Below are 22,338 nucleotides of genomic sequence, written 5' to 3' on the forward strand. Positions count from 1 at the left end.
ATTTATATAAATAATTTATTATTTCTTCTCATTATCTTTCTAATTGGTCGTAAAATGTTTTTTATATTTTTTTATATTTCTCTTCAAATTTTTTTGCGTTTACTTTTTATGTTTTTTTAGTGTATTTACATTTAAAATATTTACGTATTTACTATAACAAAATTTATGTATTTTTTGGAAAAAAAAACTTGTGTACACCAAACAAGGAGAGAAATATAGAGGAGAGGGAGAGGTGCCCCTATTAAAGTGTTTTTTCTTTTTTATTTACACCATTTTCATGGGCTAACTGTAATTAGCTTTCTCTTATTAAATGGTATTTTCTTTTAGGGTGATGGTTGATAATCAAAAAATAATTACAATATAAAAATGTTATATAAAAATTTTTATTCTCTTGATAAGTTAGTGACATATACTTCTTTAGCACTTATTATCCTTATTATCTATTATTTTGCTGCATGTTTAGAGTTATTAATATTCTTTCCAAAATTAATTTCAGTTTCTCCCAAATCAAATTCGTAACATCTCTCAATTACATTATTATCCATTAAAATGTAATATTTCTTTGTAAAAATTATGAAAATTAAATTAAAAATTTTTAACAACTTCTACTATACAACTTATATTTTACATACAGACTATTAAAAAATAAAACATAAAATATAAACAAAAATAAAAAAATAAATTTTTAAAAATATTTATTAACTCGTTATATTAAAATCAATAAATAAGCATACATATGAATATTAAATAAAAATATTAAAATAATTAAAATTATGACCTATTAGTGCACATATGAGATAATTTGAAAAATATAATAAAATGTATTGTTTAAAATTTGATAAGATTAATTATAAAAATTTATTAATTATAGACATCATATAGGTATAAAATTATGAATATTATGAGTATAAATTATGCATGTTATTAACATGAAATAATGGATGTTATGTGTATGAATTTATAGATGTTATGAGTAAATTTATCAATTGAATAAATTAATTTAAGAATTTGATATTTTTTAAATTCAATTATGATAAAATTTAAAAATATGTGTTAATTTTATAGTTACTTATGCAATAACTAGAAAATGATATGTGTATGGATATAATATCTAATAAACATGAATTTAATTTATAGATGTTAGTTGTATGTAATTATGGATGTTATGTATATAAACGTATGAATGTTATGTGTATGAACAATATAATTATAAATGCACATAAAAATAAAAAAAATTAAAACAGTTTTTATCATACCTCATCAAAGCTAGAGTAGTTTTCATATTCTCAAAAATTGATTGACTGGCAATAACCTCGTCGGGTGAGTCCATTTGTTGTTCAAATTTTTCAACACTTTCTACCATAGGTACTGTATTAAGGTCGAATTCAAATGTCATACTATTTATAATGATAAAGATGATTTCTTATAAAATTTCTTGACCTATTCTAATTGTGCTTGCAATGGTATTAGAGTTGTAAATTTTGAATGAAAATAATTGAATTAACAGAAACAAAATCATATTAGAGTAGTAGATTTTGTATCTCTCCATTGAATGACGATAAATGACTTAACAAAAATAGAAAATTAATTACAATAAAAAACGATAATGATAATAATAATAAAATAAAAAAGATTACAATGATAAATTATAACCGTTATTAATTATTATTATTAATCTTTATATGAACATACCAGAAGAACTATATATGCTATTACGTGTGTTTTAAGACAATTAATGTCATATAATTATTTTTATTTTATTCTTAAATATATAAATCAAATTATAAAAAAGAATATTAAATATTGATTATAAGAATGTCTAATAGTAAAAAATATAATATTATAATTAATATTATTAATAAGTGAAATTGATAAAAATATAATAAATAGAATGATAAGACAGTAAAAAAAAATAAAACTGTTATTAAATAATATAAATGAAATATATTATAAAAAATTTTGACTAATTTTGATTGAAATTTTTTTTATTACCAAACTTTTTCCTTTAATAAAAATGTCTAAATTAAGCATTTATTCGTAGCAACTTTGTCTAACTTGACGTACATTGACTTCTCATTTGTTTAAACAGTTTTTTATCTTTTTTTTTTTTTTGTTTAGCTTCTTTAGGTTACCCAAAAATATTGCTAGACACACACACTCACAACAATTACACATAGAAAATAAAATGTTTGATTACACAAAAATATTAGTAAAAAATTGTTAAAAATTATTACTTCACTTTAATTAATGCATATATAATAAATAAATACTAAATAAAACAAGTTGATAATTTTTTTTATCTCGCTAATTATCGCTTAGAAACAAGCATATCTTTTCTGTTACTGAAAGGTGCAATAATATGAATCCCCATAGTCATAGCTAAGAAGGGAGCAAACTGATGATACACATCCAAGCACAATGCTATCTGAAATCTCTAAATACAACACAGGATTACCCAAAATGCACATGACAATACCACAAAGAAATGCATAATAAACTTGCATCTCGGATTATTAGAAAAGTAACAAGCTGTAAAGGAACACGCAGGCACTGATTTTAGATAGAGATACTGTTTGGAATGCCTCTGAAAGTAAGGCCTTCATCACTGGTAAGAAGGAGCAGAGTGTATGGCATATGAACAGGTCCAATTCTGTTTCTAAGGCTTGGCTCTTTGTATCCTCTGCTCGATTTTTGCCTCGATATCCGCCAACTTGTTTCCAAACTTCTTGAAGGCTTGTATCGCCCTCGAATCCGATGTCCAGTTCGAATTGTCTCTCTGCCCAAGATACACCTCATCAGAAGCATGCCTTGACAATATCTCAATCACAGAAAGGTCCACCAGGGCCTCCAATTTCCCTGTTATTGTTCTCAAGTAAGCTTTCTGAGGGTTTGTAACCAATTCTTGATGATAACATGAGTCATTGACGACGACATAAGCCTTGGCAAGAAGCCAAATAGTACCTTCAGCACCTTTAGCAGGCAAGACAACTCTGCTAACAGCACCAAATATGTCTCCGCCAGGGTGTGGCACACTTAATTCAATGGCCAATGGTGTCAATGTTCCATCATGTTTCAAGAACAGGATTGTCCTTGTTGCATAAGCCTTTGAAGTCTTAACTCTTAAGCCCGCTTATCTTCCTCAAGTATGGCATGAATGCATCATGGTAATCTAAGATGAACAATTTGTTCCTTTCAAGCGCCTGTTACATTACATGTATCAATATATATTTGGTTTTTGAGTAAAAAAACTATTTATATATTTATGAAATATATGTCATTAATTATTAATTACCTCATCAACGGTAAGTCCTTCTAGGTTACTCTCAAGGGTTCCTTTTGTAATTGCACTCGTCTGATCACCATAAATTGACGGATCCAGTGTGCTTTGTGGTGGAAACACCTAATATTACAAGAAAAAAAATCAGAAACAGTTGCCTCCATTTTAGATACACAAAAGTATTATCTATAAATTCAAAATTAGTCTTTCATGTTATTAATATATGTGTTGTTTAACTCATTTTTAATATATATTTTATATTTTAATATATATTATGTACAAGTGACTAATTGAATAAGATGAAAACTTAGGTGCAGTCGACTTTATGTGAAGTTGATACTTGAGAGCCGTTAGATGATTTGATTGATTTGACTAAATTTTCATCTAACGGTTCTTAGCTATTAACTTCACGTGAAGTCGACTGCACCTGAATTTCCACCGTTAAATAAATAGTTCTTTTTGTTGACATAGTATAAATCTTACATAAGACATGGTTGAATATTAGAAACAATTTATTCTTTTAATTTAAAGAGTACTTACCTCAAGGCGTTTAATAACATTTGGATTTACTCCAGCAATCACTTCTCTGGCAAATTCTTCGTCAGTCATCCATGCAGACTTACTAACTGAGTAACTAGTTCACGATAACACAAAAACTAAATTATTTTCTGTTTACATTGAATTAAATAAATGGAAATGGGCAAAGCATAAATAATAATGGACCTTGGATGACATGAGGTGGAGGGAACTTGAGGACTTGTTCACCATCTGTACGGAAAATTTCCTTGAGAACTGGTAAGGGGCTGATATCGCTGATGACATCAGTAGGGAGGTAAATTCCACCTTCAAAGAATGCACGAGCATCGTCGAAGCTATCAAACTCACTGTTTAAACCAAACACTGATTGGAACCTTGGCAACACGTTTTGAGCCAATGATTTGATTCCATATGTAAGGAAATCTGATGACTTCAAGTGACCAAAGATTTCATCTCTTGGAACATAAGTACTTGAGCTCGGTGCCTCGCTCTTGGGATCTGTTCACAATTTTATTTTGATTATTACATTGGTGTTCGAAGGAGACAAGAAGAACACTAGCTTACACTTCTACACCGCTAACAGAGGCGGAAAATGTTTGATGAATAAATTATTTTTATAACTAAGTTTAATTAATTTTTTTAAATGTTTTTTTTGTTTTTTGTTTAAGTAAAATTTATGATTATTTATTTTTAAATTATTAGATCAACTTGATTAAATTTTAATTATCAAAATAATTTATTTATATAGCAGTATTATATTATTATATATTATTTTTTATTAATTTTACCATGAAATTAAGCAATTTTTTAAACAGAAGCCGTTAATAAAAAATAGCAAATTATAAAAAAAACTTATTCAATTTTAATGTTAAAATTATTTTATATGTATTTTTAATCACGTAAAATTATGTCATCAAAAATAATTTTTTTATATTAATTATATTAATAATCATCTAAAAAATACAGATATAATGATATTTTATAATGTTAATATATATCAAAATTAAATTTAAAATTCAATTACGAATAAAAATATTTTAAAAAAATTAAAATGATAAAATGTCCTCAAAAAATTAAAAGCGTGAAAAAATCAAATATTATATATATTTTTTTTCAAGAAATTTAGATAATAATATAATAAATAATAAACATTGCTAACCTTTTTTTTGTCTTTGTTCTTCCAGTTCTACCCCTGCGAGGGTAAGGATATTCGGAAGTTCCTCCAAGAATGGGGCGAGCAAGGCTGTTATCCACATCAGGGTTGCCCAAATCATTGTAGACATCATAATCATAGATTTTATCTGCTTCTTTGCGTTCTCCTGTTCCATCTCCTCTTAAATTTTCCAGTTCTTCGTTTCTGTATTTTAATAGTGCACTTGGAGTTGCACTTGGAAGATAAACCTGAAATGTAGTATATTCAATTTTTTTTTTCATACGGTGAAAATACAGATGTTAAATGATTTAATAAATTTGACTAAATTATTATCTAATAAGTTTAAGCTATCAGTTTCATATTTATTACACCTGAATTTTCACATATAGAGTTAAGAATAAAGGACATTTTCGTCCCTGACCTTTTTTTTGCAGATATTTTTGTCCTCAAGGAATGGAAAATACATTTAAGTCTCTCACCTCCGAAAAACGTGGACATTTCAATTCTTCCGTCGAATTCAGGCGTTTGGACGGGACGGAAAAGTCTGACCTGACAGAGATGGTGCTGACCTGGCTGTTACAGAGGCCACGTAGCAGGGAGCATTTCGAAACAGGACATATAAGTCCCTGGAGACAAAAACGACGCCGTTTCATTACTGACCTCCACTTCTTCTCCCTCGTCTACCTCGATTTTTCGGCATTGGCCTTGTTCAACCCATTATTGCAGCTTCGTCTCGAGCTTCCTCCGATGACGAAGCAGAAGAAGAAGAAGAAGAAGAAGAAGAAATCATTAAAGACGACGCAAGAAACCCCGACCCCTGCCCCGCCGAAATAATCGACTACTCCGCCGTCGCCGCTATTTCTCCTGCTCCGCCATCGCAGAAACCTCAACTTCCACTACACGTTCCGCCTCAGATTCCTCCTCTCTCTTCCGACGACGAGGAGCTCGTACAGCAGGTGGTGTCCGGCAATAGGGTTTGTTCAGATTTCAGTGGGTGTTGTGGGTCCATTGTTGCTCGATGGGGTAGAGCACACGGTGCCAATGGGCACAACCGAGGGCTGTTTGGTTGCAAGCACAAATAGGGGTTCCTTGAAGACCCAATCAACTTCGATTCCCTCGCTGTCGTTTTCGACAAGTAATTTTCATTTTCCATAATTTTAGTTCCTTTTTTTTCACTCACACCTTCAACACAAGTTTTGATTTTTTGTAATGTTATTGGTTCTTTGCTCTTTTGGGTAAGTGATTATCGTGACTAAGTTTGAATTTTTTCTTGGCTTTCTTTTGTGATACTCCTTCAGATGCCATGGAAGGAAGAATTTCCTTTCTTCATTTACTCCCCCACAACACCCATTTTGTCGATTCTGTTGCATTTGTTGTTGTTGCTGTGATTGTTGCTGAAGCTGTTGCTGCTGCTGCTGTTATGGTTGTTGTTGCTGTGATTGCTGAGGGTCTTGGGGGAGAGGGGGGAGAGAAGGGGAAGAGATATTGTGAATTGAAGGGGATTGTTGTTGAGAGAAGTTTGAGATCGAAGGCGATTGCACTGACATTGAAGGGTTGGGATTTGAATTAGGGATTGGGTTTGGGTTTGGACTTTGGGAAGGCTGGGATTAAGGGTCCATGGTAGAGGGTTTAGGTAAGGACATTGAGGCGTTTGGAGTTTTAGCCATTTGTAGAAGAATTGCTTAGTGGAATTGGAGAGCAGAAAGTGAGTCTATGATTTCCACGGCGATGCGGACATGGCCAAATTGGGCGGAGAGGTTGAGTGAATCGCAAGAGGAAGAAGAAGAAGGACGGAGGAGGTCGCCGGCGTAGATGGTGGCTGACGGAGGCGCGGCTGTGCGGCGGTGATGGAGGCAGGGCTGAGGAAGAATAATGGAAGGAAAAGGGACGAAGGAAGAAGAAAGTGGCAGATGGGGGAGGAGACGAAACGACATCGTTCTCGTCTCCAGGGACTTATACGTCCTGTTACGAAATGTTCCGTCTCCAGGGACTTATACATCCTATTACGAAATGCTCTATGCCACCTGGTCTCCGTTACGTGCCACCTCAGCGCCACCTCTGCCAGCTCAGCCTTTTCCGTTCAGTGCAAACGACGGAAGGACATAAATGTCCACATTTTTCAAAGGTCAGGGACTTTAATGTATTTTCAACTGCTTGAGGACGAAAATGTTCGCAAAAAAAAAAAAGGTCAAGGACGAAAATGTTCTTTACTCTAGAGTTAACAACTTCAATCAAACAGCATAACCTAAAAAATCGTTTAAAATAGATAATTATTTTTTGCCATTGATATGCCCCGAATACTACGAGCCTTATAAAGATTTTTTATTTAAATAAAAAATTTATTATTTATGTTTTTTTTTAATATGAGATATTTATTTTTTATTTTTTATTATTACCGTATTTTCTTGTTAAGTTAACTAGATTAATTTACTTATATTTTGTTGGCGACCAATTTTTTTTCTTTTTATTTTTCACAGTATCCTTCAACCCGACAAATTAAAAATTAATCTGTCACAAATTGAAGTTTTATTTAACGGTTTGTTGTTGATCAATGAGTTGCTGTATACATTGACGACCAAAGTTTTAACATGTACAATTCACATAGAGAATCAATGATTACACAAGTCGGATTTTTTTTTGTTAAATGAAAAAGCCCGATATAAAACATTCATTTGTTGTAAAGTATTAGAATTGAATAAGTCTATTAATTCCTGACGAAAAAAAAAAAAAACAAGAAAGAATAAGTCTATTAACTCAACTCAATCCTATTAGCTAATAGTTAGTTCCAAAGGTAAGAGTTTATTAAAAGCTAATTCTAGAGAGATAACAATTGTCTCAATAATAATAAACACCGCAAAATTATATCCTTAATGGATGTAAGCTTTTTAATATTTTGTTATTTTGTTAAATCTATAAAGTAATGTAAAGAAAAACTGATTTGTTTTTTACAAATTTTTAAAAGTTCTTAGAAATTTACATCGTAACCAATATTTAATATAAGAAAAAAAATTCAAAACTTAATTAGAAAAACATTAAAAATCAAAACTAAAAAAAAGGACTTTATACTATATTTTTTTGACAATCTTCTATTATAATATTAACTGAAATTGATGTTATAATGTTAGTTCTTTAACATTATTAAAAAAATAATAATAAAGATAGACAACAGTTTTAACCCTTGTAGAAAGGCTACTTACTTCATTAGCAAAGAAGATCGATGCGGTCCTTTTTGTAATTATTGAAGTTGTAGACCCATGAGTTGCAAACAAAGTAAATGCTTCCATGGTTTGGGATGTCTTCAAGAGTCACACTAACGAGGAAGAACTCAGTTTGCATGTAGTTTTTGAGATAAATTACTGCTTGAATTCCAAACTCAGCATCATATTCAAAATAAATATCGTATGCTTCTTATGCCTTGCTCCCATTGTGGGCAAGGTTGGAAGATGATTCTCTACATAACTTTCCTTTCCAATTTTTCCATTTCCCTTTTCTTAAAAAAAAAACGGAGAAAATAATAAATAAATTTTTTATTTTTTATTTTTAAAATTTTTTTTATTAAGTTTAATTATAAATAAATTTTTATTTTTGTAAATGCTGGAAAAAAAACATATAAAGTCCTCTAGCTAGCAATAGTTTAAGTGTTTGTTTGGGTCACATTAAATTGATAATAAAAAAAAAATTATTTTTTAGCGTGTTTGATAATTTTTTAATAGTAAAAATAAAAACACTACAAACAATAATAACAACAAGCATTATTCCATTAGGTGGAGTCAACTACATGAATTAAACGATATTATTAAGCTCTGTCAAGTATTATGTCTACAGAAAAACCGTTTACATGTAAAAAAAATAAAAAATAAAAAATATTAAAAATAAAAACACTAAAAAAATAAAAATATTTTTTTGAGAATTTATAATTTATACATTTTATATAATAAATAAATAAAAAATATTTTTATATTATTATATCCAAACATAATTAATAAATAAAAAGATTTTTTTACATAAAATATCTAAATATAAATTAACTTTTACTAGATGTTTTTAATAAAAAAAATAACTCAAAAAAAATCTTAAAAATTCAATCAAACAGATCCTAAATCTAGGATTGAATAACATATGTGTCTTCTGTTTATTGAGATCAGAGACTTATTTATAGTGTTCTCAACAAATTATAATAAACTAAGAATTTGCAATGATATTGAACTTTGTTTGTTTGCGCTCCTAACGTTAAAAAAAAAAAAAAAATTGTTTTCAAAAGAATTATTTATTTTTTTAGATTATTTATTTCATCAAAGAAATGATAATGAGAAAGATATGAACACACCATCAGTCTTGGTAGCATTGATCAACTTAAGGGAAATTTGTTGGCTGAAGACGGAAGTGACATTATCAACTGTGTTACCAATAATGCCAGTGGCAGCGCCAAAGAAGCCGCCGACGGCCTCAGAAACGCCGGCGTTGGGGATGGAGGATATGATGTTGAAGTCCAAGACATTCTTGGGCATCAACACCACAGTCCCCTTGATCTTTTGACAAAACTCTTATATTGGAAGAAGCTGCTTGCTTGCGACGATGCAAACGAATGTTTTGTGCTATTTATAGACCAAGTGACAAGTATAAATCAACGACCGAAAGTGTTCTTGTAGTCCTAAAGAGTTCCAATGGTTTATTTTTGAAAAAAATCCATATGCTAAACGTGATATCATAAACTTTAAACGAAAGAGGTTAATTTTTTTGAAGTTTTGTCATCATATGTATCGCCTGTTAAATTTCAATCACCTACCTTTCGGTGTGGATTATATATTAATATCCATTTATTTATCATTCTAAAAAAATATCCATGTGTTTTTAAAATACACAAATCTTATTATAAGTTAGGTTGATTCACTCTTTTATTACTGCTAGACGTAAGCCTGAAATAATACCCGTGATGATATGAATTTCACCGTCATCTAATCATATCTAGAGGAAGAAATATATATATATATATATATAGAAAAGTGAGTTATTGGATGAAGTTTCACACCAATCTCACACTATTAAAATTATCATTGATGGCTATTTGATGACTATAAATTACAAAAGTTACTAGCTCCTAGCACTCCTCTATATATATATATATAGGAGATTATAATATTTAAAAAAGTACGATAAAATTAAAAAAATATTTTTTTAATAAATATTGCTTAAAAAAATGTTACCAAAATATATATAAAAAAAAGTGCAACTTTAATATATGGTGAAAACTTAAGTACAGTTGACTTCACGTGAAATTGATAGCTGAGAACTGTTAGATAAAAATTTAGTCAAATCAGTCAAATTATCTAACGGCTTTCAAATATCAACTTCACGTGAAACCAATTGCATTTGAGTTTCTACCTTAATTGGATTTCTACCTTAATTGGGTGGTGATGTCTCTTGCGGCTGTAATAATTGGGTGGCTAAGGGTAGAGGACAAATTTGAATTGGACATGTGAGAACGATTGACTTGAATGTGATAGTGTGACCTTATTAATTAATGACGGTGACTCAGCTAATGATCCACGGTAATATTTTTGGATCTTTAAACAGTAGTTATTAACAAGTTAAACACAGGATTAATCCTTGAGCCAAATCTGTTAATTCCCAACTTTCAAAGTCAGCAAGATTGGACAAATTGGAAGCACGATTGGATAGAGAAGAAATGCAATATTGGAAAAGTAGTAGTGTGAACTATGGAGAATGAACTAGTGTTCCATATGTTCTTGTTAACCTTGTTTCTTCCCTAGCTATATCAAACTCATTAGGCATATGTGAACCTTTAATTTTACTTGTCTTTCAATTGATGGTTTACTCTTTGCTGTTGTTTAGGGTTCAGTGAAGGTCTGTTGCTCATTCAAAGGGGACAATCAATGTAGGGTCTTATTCTATAAAAGTCATGAAGAATTGTGTTTCCTTTGCTCCATGTTCAATGTGCCTCTTGTTTTTGTTCCTCTCGAAGTTCCTGACTCCCTTTGCACCCACTGCGTTTCAATTTTCACCCAAAAACCTGATTATTATAACATATATATTCCTAACACAAATTTATATTATTATGTTAAACTAGGATATTTAATCCCTACGTTTGCACCTGATGTTAACATAATATTTATACAATAATCAGAAATGTTAACGATTTATTTTCTTTAGCGAAAAATGGGAGCTAGGTTAAACATAACATAAATGCAACAAAAATAAGTTATCATCGAATACTCCATAAAAGGTTAGTGGTACAAATATTAAAAAATATTAAGAAATGAGTAATCAGAAATAATTTATTTTTTTGGTTTATAATTAAGACAATATTAAGAAAATATTATAATTTAATTTTGATACACCGTCACTATAAAATAGTTTTATATGTGCATCCAATTACGTAATACCACATTATAAAAAATAATTGTTATTTTTATTAACCGTGTGAATGGTCATCTCAAAAAACAGATATGATTATGTTATATAAAATATTTTATATTGTTAGTACATTAAAATTAAACTTTTTTAGATATTTCATAAAAGATCGGTGTAAAATTTCCATGCTTAGTAGAAATAATTGTTTCAGAGTTTAATTTTTATTAACTACTCTTAAAATTAATAGTCAACTATTTAATATAATTTAGGAACACTAATTTACAATTTAAAAATATATACTGTACGGTCCCCTATCAACTCGGAGTTTACTGCCATATATCTCGGCCACATCATATAACAAAACTTCTCGCCATACGTCTCGGACACGTCAGTCTGATCAAAGTACACGTATATCTGATACTCCAAGCGCATATACGTTAGCTCTCCAAGAATCTCGGGAAGGCCGAGATTCATTCAAATCAACCGTTACAGCGATCCAAGCTCTAACTCTATAAAAACAAATGCTCACATAAGCAGAGAACACGAATAGAGATACATATCCCAACGAAAAAGAACCACTACTCCGCTTTTCAAAGTCATCTGCTGGAATTCTCTCTCTCTCTCTCTCTCTCTCTCTCTCTCTCTCTCTCTCTCTCTCTCTCTCTCTCAATTTTATATATTACGGATCTTTTGTTTTATCTTTACACTAACTTGGGCGTCGGAGTCCCTTTTACAGGTACCACGCTCGGGTCCAAGTCTACGAGGAAAATGTCGGTCCCAGTAAAATTACTCAGCGAAGGTAAGCCCAAGACCGAAGTATACCACGGCAATCCCTAGCAAGAACATTTTGGCGCCCACCATGGGGCCGATGTCCATTCCTCCCCACCCGAGGATATAACATTTTTTAGCTCACCCATATCTATTACGCCTTCCTCCCTTTTTGCAGGGAAATAGCTATGACGGACCATTCGGAGACTCAACAAACTCCCCGAACAAACGCCGATCTTGAGGCCGCAAACACTGCACTCCTTCCAGAAAACCAACGGTTGGCCGAGATATTAGCAGCCATGCAAAACGGTGGAGATCAGAAGATTGATAGCAAAAGGACAAACGTTGAACAACATGAGAAGCATTAGTCAGAATCCAACGCTAAGACAGCAGAAACTCCACCCAAGAACGGGAGACGCCGAGCTAACCCATTCTCCGAGGAGATAATGAGTTACAAAATGCCACAGAATTTTACCCTCCCGATGACTTTAACGCCGTACAAAGGGATCGGAGACCCAAAAGTTCATGTCACCAAATTTGAATCCATGATGTTTCTGAACAGTGACTGTGACCCTATTTTATGCCGATCTTTTCCTACTTTTCTAGATGGAGCTGTTTTACTGTGGTTTTCTAACTTGCCTACAGGATCTATAACCAGCTTCGACGAATTCGCCAAGATGTTTATCAATTATTTTGCAGCATCAAAAATTTATGTGAGAGACTCGGATTATCTCAGTACAATCAAACAAGGTCCGCATGAAAGCCTCAAGGATTAAATGACACGGTTCACCACAGCGGCCATGGAAATCCCAGACTTAAACCCAGAAGTACAGTTGCATGCTATCAAAAGTGGCCTGCGACCAGGAAAATTCCAAGAAGCCATAGTTGTGGCCAAGCCGAAGACGTTAGAAGAAATCCGAGATAAGGCCACAGGACAGATCGAGATAGAGGAATTGCGGGAAACACGGAGGAGTGAAAAACTGCCATCACGAAAAGATGATAACAAGCCGAACAGGTCTATTATTAAAGATAATAGAAAATCTTTTAGACTAACTCCAAGATTTGACTCATATACCAGGTTCAATGCAAGAAGAGAGGACATCATAAATGACATATTGCACAACAGACTCATAAAGCCACCAGTAAAAGCAGGAACATATCAAGATCAAAAGTACGTAGACAAAGAAAAGCATTGTGCATTCCACCAGAAGTTCGGTCACACCACGGATGAGTGTGTAGTAGCAAAGGACCTATTGGAGAGACTGGAAAGACAAGGACTGCAAGACAAGTACATCGGCTCAAGGAGCCAGAAGGAAACAGTTGACACGAGTAAACCGAAGCATATCTCGGACCGAAAAGATAAAGGAACATAGCGGAACCCAGTAGAAACCCCAAACTACAAAGGGGTCATAAACTACATATCAGGAGGTTTCGCCGGAGGAGGAATGACAAATGCGGCAAGAAAGCGAAGCTACAGGGCCATGATGGCAATGGAAAAGACGCAGCAAGATTGTTCGGTCCCGAATTCTCCGGCCAACATCAGATTCAGTACATCCGACTTAAAATCACGAGTTCCAAAGCTAGACGACCCAATGGTAATCTCGGTAAACATGGGAGAAATGACAGTGAAAAAGGTGTTACTCGATCCAGAAAGCAGCGCCGATGTCTTGTTCTACTCCACATTCAAGAAAATGCAGCCAAGCGATGAGTCATTACAGCCATCAGGAGGAGAACTAGCAGGCTTTTCAGGCGAAAGAGTACCCATATCAGGATACATCTGGCTGAGAACAACATTAGGAGAACCCCCAAACTCCAAAACACTGGACATTCAGTTCCTAGTGGTCGACTGCGCTAGTCCTTACAATGTCATCTTCGAACGACCATCGTTAAACTCCTTCGGAGCAATTGTTTCCACCATCCATTTGTGTGTCAAGTTTCTCTTGCAGGATGACAGAATAGCAACAGTCCACGCCGATCGTAGGGAGGCCAGACAATGCTACAATGCTAGCTTGAAGATCACAAAGGAAGGCATCCCGAGAATCAATTCGGTATATAACTCGGAGCATATCCCGCAACTAGCCGAGATGGAGACGACCACAGCCACCCTTCACCAACAGACGATCTAGAAAAGGTAAAACTAATTGCAGATAATTAGTGTACTAATATCGGATCGGCTTTTTCTGCAGAGACGAAGCAAAATCTGAAGAACATTCTGAAAGTCAATGCCGACTTGTTCGCTTGGACCCCGGCCAACATGCTAGGAATTGATCCAAACTTTATCTGCCACAAGCTATCAGTCAACCCAAATGCCCGACCTATAAGATAGAAGAAGTGCAATTTGGGAACAGAAAGAAGAAGCGTAGCAGCAATACAAACACAAAAACTTATCAATGCAGGTTTCATAAGAGAAGTTCGATTTTCCTCATGGCTAGCAAAAGTGGTCATGGTCAGGAAGAACTCAGGAAAATGGCGAATGTGCGTGAACTTCACAGATTTGAACAAGGCATGCCCAAAAGACTCATACCCATTGCCAAATATTCACAGGCTTGTTGACGACACCTCAGGATACAAAGTGCTAAGCTTTATGGACGCTTACTCTGGATATAACCAGATCCAAATGCATCCAAATGACGAAGACAAAACAGCTTTTATAACTGATCAAGGTAATTTTTGTTATAAAGTAATGCCTTTCGGATTAAAAAATACAGGCGCCACTTATCAGAGGCTCATGGATAAAGTATTCAAAAAACAAATAGTAAGGAATATCGAAATTTATGTCGACGACATGGTCGTCAAATCCAGTTCAGAAACACAGCATGAATCCGACTTAAACGAGGTTTTTCAGCAACTCCGAATGCACAACATGAGGTTAAATCCGGAAAAATGTGCATTTGGAGTAAAAATGGGGAACTTCCTTGGTTTCTTATTAACAAATCAAGGTATAAAAGCCAATCCAGATAAATGTCAAGCAATCCTAAACATGCAGTCACCAAAGACGATCAAAGAAGTACAGAGATTAACAGGACGCTTGGCTGCTTTGTCAAGATTTTTGCCAGCCACGGGAACAAAATCTTGCCATTTCTTCAAGACTATGAAAAATTCAGACAAGTTCTCTTGGACAGACGAATGCGAAAAAGCATTCGCCGAATTCAAACAGATTTTGGGATCACCACCTATACTGCAGAAACCACAGCACGGTAAACCCCTATCACTATTTCTTTCAATTTCTACTAACACTATAAGCTCGGTCCTTGTAACAGAAATAGGGAAAGAGCAACATCCAGTATACTTCGTAAGCAAAGTTCTATAGGATGCCGAAACGAGATACTCAATTATTGAAAAATTGGCATATGGCTTAGTAATCACCGCCCGACGTTTGAGACATTATTTCCACACACATCCGATTATAGTTCGGACAAGTCACCCTCTGTGACAAATATTAGCAAAACCAGATTTAGCAGGTCGATTGACAAAATGGGCAATCGAACTCTCTGAGTTTGACATATCTTATCAATCAAGAGGATCACCGAAGCCACAGGAAATAGCCAACTTTGTCTCTGAACTCACAGGTAAGGACGAACTTATCAAATCCTGGCAACTATACGTGGACGGAGCATCAAACGAGAATGGATGCAGAGCAGGGATTCTGTTGAAAGACGATAATGGAGTCCATGCAGAACAATCAATCAAGTTTCTCTTTGAAGCAACCAACAACCAGGCCGAATATGAAGCCCTGGTTGCAGGTTTGAGGCTAGCCAAAGAAGCAGAGATCTCAGCCCTAAAGGTACACTGCGATTCGTTGCTCGTAGTGCAACAGGTAAATGGCCAATTCCAGGTACGTGACCCGCTCCTAGAAAAGTATTTGATGTTGGTTAAAGAGCTTATGAAATCTTTTCAACACTTCAAAATTCTACATATACCTAGAGAACAAAACAATAGGGCTGATATTTTATCCAAGTTAGCCACGCATAGAATGTCATATCATACAGATAAATTATAGCACATTACTCTAATGGAATCTAGCTTGGAAGAAAAGTTAGTTTTGAGTGTGACACAGGTGGAAGATTGGCGAAAACCATACATCCGCTACTTACAGAATGGGGAAATACCAGAAGATGAAAATTCGAGAACATTTAGATACAAAGTAAGCCAATACACCTTACTAGGATCAAATCTGTACAGGCGAGGTATATCTCGACATCTCTTGAAATGTCTCAGCTGGGAAGAAACCGAAACCATGCTAAACGAATTACACGACGGCATTTGCGGACACCACACTGGGAGTAGAAGTCTAGCCACAAAGATACTCTGAGCATGTTACTATTGGCCGATGTTAAGCAAAGACTGCAAAATGAAAGTCCAAAGTTGTGACGCCTGTCAAAAATGTGCACCACTCATACATAACCCGGCCGAGCTCTTGCATACATCATACGTCAGTTGGCCATTCCATAAATGGAGAATGGATATACTCGGACCATTCTCGATCTCCACAGGGCAGGTAAAATTCCTTTTGGTCGCTATTGATTACTTCACAAAATGGATAGAAGCTCAGCCCTTAGCAAAGATTACAGCTGAAAAGGTACAAAATTTTATTTGGAAATCTATCATATGTAGATTCGGCTTACCCAGAGAAATCGTATCCGACAATGGTAGACAATTTACCAATAAAAAGATTGCATCGTACTTAACAGATTTGCATATTAAACATCGTTTTTCCTCTGTCGAGCACCCACAATGTAATGGGCTCGCGGAGGCAGCTAACAAAGTTATCTTGCAGGCATTAAAAAAGAAGTTAGCAGATGCTAAGGGAGAATGGGCCGAGCTTATCCCAGAAGTATTGTGGAGTTATAACACCACTCCACACACAACAACAAAAGAAAGTCCATTCCGATTAGTATATGGCACAGACTACGTGATACCTATAGAACTCAGCCGAGGATCAACACGAACTGAATACTTTAATGAACACAACAACTCGGAAACAAGATTGGCCAAACTTGACCTCATACATGAGGACCATGAACTTGCCAAATTGAGGCAACAAGTAATGCAGGCAGCAATGAAGAGGCAATACAACAAAAAAGTCAGACCAAGAACATTAAAAGAAGGAGACCTAGTACTAAGACAAATAGAAAAAGTTCGAAAACCACAAGGACATGGCAAACTAGCCGCCAATTGGGAAGGCCCTTACCGTATTTCTAAAGTTATCGACAAAGGAGCATATATTCTCAAAACATTGGAGGGCAGACCCCTACCCAACACATGGAATATTTCCTCTCTAAAGATATATTACAGTTAAAATCTACATGTAAGTATAACTTGGTCAGGTACTCTTTTTCCTGAATCACGAGGTTTTATCCCTAAGAAGGGTTTTACTCGGACAGGTTTTAACGAGGCCGACTACTTTATACAATAAACGTCCCATGTGTACCAACAAATTCTATTCAAATTAACATTGCATAGTAATAACCCTTATCGGCAATTGCACATTTGGTAGAGCCAATCACCAAAGTCAGAAAAACATATCGACAAAAGCTTAAAAAAGCAATATCAAATTAACTAGTGCAACAGAAGCTAAGTTAATGTTCATACAAGAGCTTTCTATACAGCTCCAAAACGTCTCTCAAACACCAACCATTATCAAGGTTGGGCTTCAAAATATTAACAAAGGTCTGAAACAAAATCAACCTAAAAACAAACAGAGTGCCAAATATTCCCATTCTAAATAAAATCATAGTCAGACAGGAGGGGAAATGTTCTCGTCATGATCCTCACCCGCTTCATCCTAAACAAGCTTCCCATAAATTATGATCTTCGTTACATCAAAAAGGCCAACGTCAAACTCAGGGATGAAAAGCGACACTTGCGAGACAGCTCGGTCAAAACCAGATGTGATCATTTCAATACCTTGATCCTCCAGTTCATGGATTCGAGCAGTCATCTCACTTTGCAGTTGGCGAATCTAATCTTGAAGACAAGACACCTCGTCCTCTTTGTCTTTCAGTTTCAGAGTGACATCGGAAAAAGCTTCCTCTTTCTCCTTCATCTTTGCAGTAACACCAACAATCACCCCCTCTTTCTCTTTAATCTCCCGCTCTAATGAAGTAAACTTCTCAACATCAATCTGCTGCTCGGCTCCAATCAATTCGGTAGTACGTCCAACACAAAGCAAACGAGTGGCAACAGTCTACAAAAAGCAAATAAAAAACAATAAGCGACATGAAAAGGAAAAAGAGCAAGAACAAGTACAAATTCACATACCTGAACATATTTTCCCAAAGCTTCCATCCCAGCTCGGCGAGTAAGCAGCATGTCCCCTGGATATTGGGAAGCCTTGTCAGAAAGCTCGACCAATTGGAAGTTCTCACTCCAAAGAGAATGAGAACTCGCTCCTGGTATAAAACCATGGAGACTTTGCTGACGATCAAAAACCGACTTTGAGCTTTCAGCAAACTTCTTACCTCCCCCAGAAAATACTTCCAACGAGTCTTCAGAAATATCTCTCTTCCTCTTTGAAGAAGCTGGCTGAGCAGGAGAAAAAGCAACCTCCCCCGCACCAGTCTTAGGTAAACTAGAAACACCAACGCCCTTATCCTTTTTCTTATCAAGGAAAGTCTATAGCCGAGATGAAGTCAGATGCGGAACTCGCCCTCCGACAGACACAAACAAAAGCTTATAAACCAGCCAAGAACAGAACAGTTAACAAAAAGTACATATTTATATTACCTATGTAAGTCCTTAAGCCCTCTTTATCACTTTCATTCTCAAAAAGCAACATCTCAGGAATCCACAGACACTCACCGGCAGCAAAATTTTCAATTAAAAACTCCACCACTAAGTCCTCCTCCTCACTTCTATAAGCCTCAAGCACTTTCATGGGCTTGAAACACCAGTATAATGGAAATTTTTCTATCAGCTCATCGTCGAGGTAAAAAGGATATTTGGTCTATATAGATCGGACTTTAACAAACAAAGGTTTAAAATTTTTGAAGGAAGACTTATACAACAAAAAAATGGAACGACCAAGAAAGCTACTCAAAAACACCCATAGACCCCTCCGAACCCCATTCGATTGAAACAGAGAAAAGAAGACACCCAAAGAAGACGGGTGTTCAAGAAAATCCATTAAACACTGGAAAGCCCGTAGGAACACCCAAGAATTTGGATGTAATTGGGAGGGAGCACAGTTGTGTCAGCACATTACACTCAAAAGGTGAAAAAGGAAACCTAACATACAACTCAGTAAAGCACGGAGTATACATATAAAAATATCCCCAATCCCCCCTATGATGCATGGGCATCTTTTCTATCTTTTCCTAGTGAATTTGCATCTAATTTGTTGAGTTTAATTAAGAATTAAATATATTTTAGCCACTATGGATGCTATTTTGAGTTTTGTGCAATTTTATTTATTTTAGGTAACATTCGACTGGATTTGATGGAGTTTCTGCAACACAAGAATAAAGGAGATGGCTGCGAGGAGCGACGCGTGCGCGAGACCGACGCATATGCGTGATTTGAAGATTAACTCAACGATGCATACGCGTGACCGACGCGTCCACGTGACTCGCAGAAAAGACCATCGACGCGTACGCGTGACTGACGCGTACGCGTAACATGCGCCACGTGCAGAAAAATGCAGAAAATGCTGGGTTACGATTTCTGGGCTGCTTTGACCCAGTTTTCAGCCCAAAAAACATAGATTAGAAGCTGCAGAATGGACAAAGCAAGTGGTCCCCACCCATCAGCTGAAGACTTGTTAATTAATTCGAATTTAAATTCAAATCTTATCTTTTAGGAAAAGATACTATTTTTGGTTTTAGATAATTAGATTTTAATATTAGGATTAGTTAAAAATAGGAACTCTGTACATTTAGACAGGAGAAATATTGTTACCAGAACCCTTATTTTTCTTCTTTGAACTATGAGCAACTAATCCTCCATTGTTAAGGTTAGGAGCTCTGTCTATTTTCATGGATTGATTCGTTTGATCTTTTTAATTTAATTCATGTCTTAATTTATATTTCAATAAGTATTTTCATTCTTTATTTTATGAACATGGGTGGAACGGAAGTATGACCCATGTTCTAATTGAATTCTTGTAAAATTTGGAAAAGTTCTTTACTTGAACAACAGCTTGAAAACATATTATACTGAATTTCTAATTGTTTGTATTTAACGGGATACGTGACATATAATCCCCTTATTTGTGGATAATTAGGATTCTTTTGGCATATAAACTAGAAATTGATCATCACCCTTTAATTGGAATCAATTGACCAAGGAATTGGCAATTAATGAATTTTAGAGGAGACTAGGAAGGTTTAAGGAATTAGGGTCTAGTCACATATAGTTTGCCATGAAACTAAATCTTGCATGATTAAATTAATTAGTAATAAAAGTTAATCCAGAAATTAGATAACTCTGAAACCTTAATTATTTTCTCAAATATTTTATTCCCGACTCATTGCTGCTTACCTTCTGAAAATTTTAAGGTACTGTTTAATGCTCTTAGAATATATCAAAACCATTTTTGCTAGCCTAACTAATCCTATCAAATGCTATTGTTGCTTGATCCATCAATCCTCGTGGGATCGACACTTACTCACGTAAGGTATTACTTGGTACGACCCGATACACTTGCCGGTTAGTTTGTGGGTTATAAAATACCGCATCAAGTTTTTGGCGTCGTTGTCGGGGATTGATAGTGATTAACAACTATTAGTTGTTTGATTACTTAGATTAGGCCTTTTATTTTTAATTTTATTAAAATCTATTTTTAAAAAAATTTTAAGAAAAAATTTTCGAAAAAAATTTTAAATAAATAAATAGCACTAATATCTTTCTTAATTTCTGAAATTAAGTTTGGTGTTATCTATTTATTATTTTTTTCTATTTATTTATTTATTTTATTCAATATTTTTATCTCTTTACACAGGTTACCTCACTGGGAATTCTCTGCACTCTGACGTAGAGATTCCCATTCTTTCTTGTTTTCTGGCTGTTTATGCGCAAGAACAGAGACAAAGAACATCGCTTAGACTTTGATCCTGAACCTGAAAGGACTTTCAGGCGGCGTTTACAACAAGCAAGACTTTACAAGGCTGCAGAATCCACTATGGATCCGAATAATACTGATAATGCCAATGCGACAAACCCGAATGGGAATGAACAAAGGAGAGTACTTGGCTCTTTCTCTGCTCCTACTGCAGATCTGTATGAAAAGAGCATTGTGGTGCCTCCTATTGCTGCGAACAACTTTGAGTTGAAGCCTCAACTGGTCACTCTGGTACAACAAAACTGCCAGTATCACGGTCTTCCCCACGAAGACCCAAATTAATTTATTTATAGTTTTCTGCAAATTTGTGAGACTGTGAAGACAAATAGAGTAAACCCAGATGTGTACAAACTCATCCTCTTCCCATTTTCTCTGAGGGATGGAGCAAAACTATGGCTAGATTCTCAACCCAAGGAGAGTTTGGATACTTGGAACAAGGTGGTTACTGAGTTTCTCACTAAATTTTTCTCACCAAAGAAGCTGACTAAGTTTAGGGTGGAGGTTCAAACCTTCAGACAGAAGGATGGTGAAACTATGTATGAAGCTTGGGAGAGACTCAAGCTACTAATTAGGAAATGCCCTCCAGACATGTTCTCCAAATGGACTCAACTAGATATCTTTTATGAAGGCTTGGGTGAAATGTCCAAGATGTGCTTAGACAATTTTGCAGGAGGTTCATTGCACAAGAAGAAGACACCGGAGGAGACTATTGAGCTGATTGAATTGGTTGCAAGTAACCAATATTTATACTCCTCTAACAGGACTCCTGTAAATTTTGAAACCCCTCAGAAGAGAGGCGTATTGGAAGTAGATGCTGTTAATGCTCTTCTTGCTCAAAACAAACTGATGTCTCAGCAAATAAATCTACTTACTCAACAGATGGGTGGCATGCAAGTCTCAGCTATCAACACCCAAAATCCACCACAGGAAGTCTCCTATGACATGGCAGGTAATTTTGTGCAAAATGATAATTATGATTATGCTCAACCTTCTTTTGAACAGGTGAATTACATGGGGAGTGGTCCTAGGAATCCTAACAATGACCCATATTCTAAGACATACAACCAGGGATGGAGAAATCACCCAAATTTTGGATGGAGGGATTAACCTCAGAACTTCAACAATAATTCTCAGGACTGTTTCCAACAGAACAATGATTTCGAAGCAATATTG

At 34.9% G+C, this 22,338-nt stretch overlaps 2 protein-coding genes and 1 pseudogene across 2 annotated transcripts; 2 read left to right on the top strand and 1 right to left on the bottom strand.

Moving 5' to 3' along the window:
* Nucleotides 1-2,309: 2,309 nt before the first annotated feature.
* On the bottom strand, nucleotides 2,310-9,475 carry LOC112708915 (linoleate 9S-lipoxygenase 1-like; annotated as a pseudogene).
* On the top strand, nucleotides 5,574-7,325 carry LOC112710464 (uncharacterized). Its single transcript, XM_025762696.3, has 2 exons — nucleotides 5,574-6,102; nucleotides 6,266-7,325. Exons 1-2 carry the CDS (start codon nucleotides 6,009-6,011, stop codon nucleotides 6,535-6,537), a joined length of 366 nt encoding a protein of 121 aa, XP_025618481.1. The 5' UTR covers nucleotides 5,574-6,008; the 3' UTR covers nucleotides 6,538-7,325.
* Nucleotides 9,476-12,883: 3,408 nt separating the features above from the next.
* On the top strand, nucleotides 12,884-14,233 carry LOC112708916 (uncharacterized). Its single transcript, XM_025760836.1, has 2 exons — nucleotides 12,884-13,436; nucleotides 13,533-14,233. Exons 1-2 carry the CDS (start codon nucleotides 12,884-12,886, stop codon nucleotides 14,231-14,233), a joined length of 1,254 nt encoding a protein of 417 aa, XP_025616621.1.
* Nucleotides 14,234-22,338: the final 8,105 nt, after the last annotated feature.

The sequence above is a fragment of the Arachis hypogaea genome, chromosome 9 (assembly GCF_003086295.3).
Source record: "Arachis hypogaea cultivar Tifrunner chromosome 9, arahy.Tifrunner.gnm2.J5K5, whole genome shotgun sequence".
NCBI classification, from domain to species: Eukaryota; Viridiplantae; Streptophyta; class Magnoliopsida; order Fabales; family Fabaceae; genus Arachis; species Arachis hypogaea.

Coding starts and splice junctions, on each gene's coding strand:
- LOC112710464 (XM_025762696.3), top strand. CDS start 6,009: ATGGGCACAACCGAGGGCTGTTTGGTTGCAAGCACAAATAGGGGTTCC. Junction 6,103..6,265: donor CTCGCTGTCGTTTTCGACAA/GTAATTTTCATT, acceptor ATACTCCTTCAG/ATGCCATGGAAGGAAGAATT.
- LOC112708916 (XM_025760836.1), top strand. CDS start 12,884: ATGACACGGTTCACCACAGCGGCCATGGAAATCCCAGACTTAAACCCA. Junction 13,437..13,532: donor GAAGGAAACAGTTGACACGA/GTAAACCGAAGC, acceptor ACTACATATCAG/GAGGTTTCGCCGGAGGAGGA.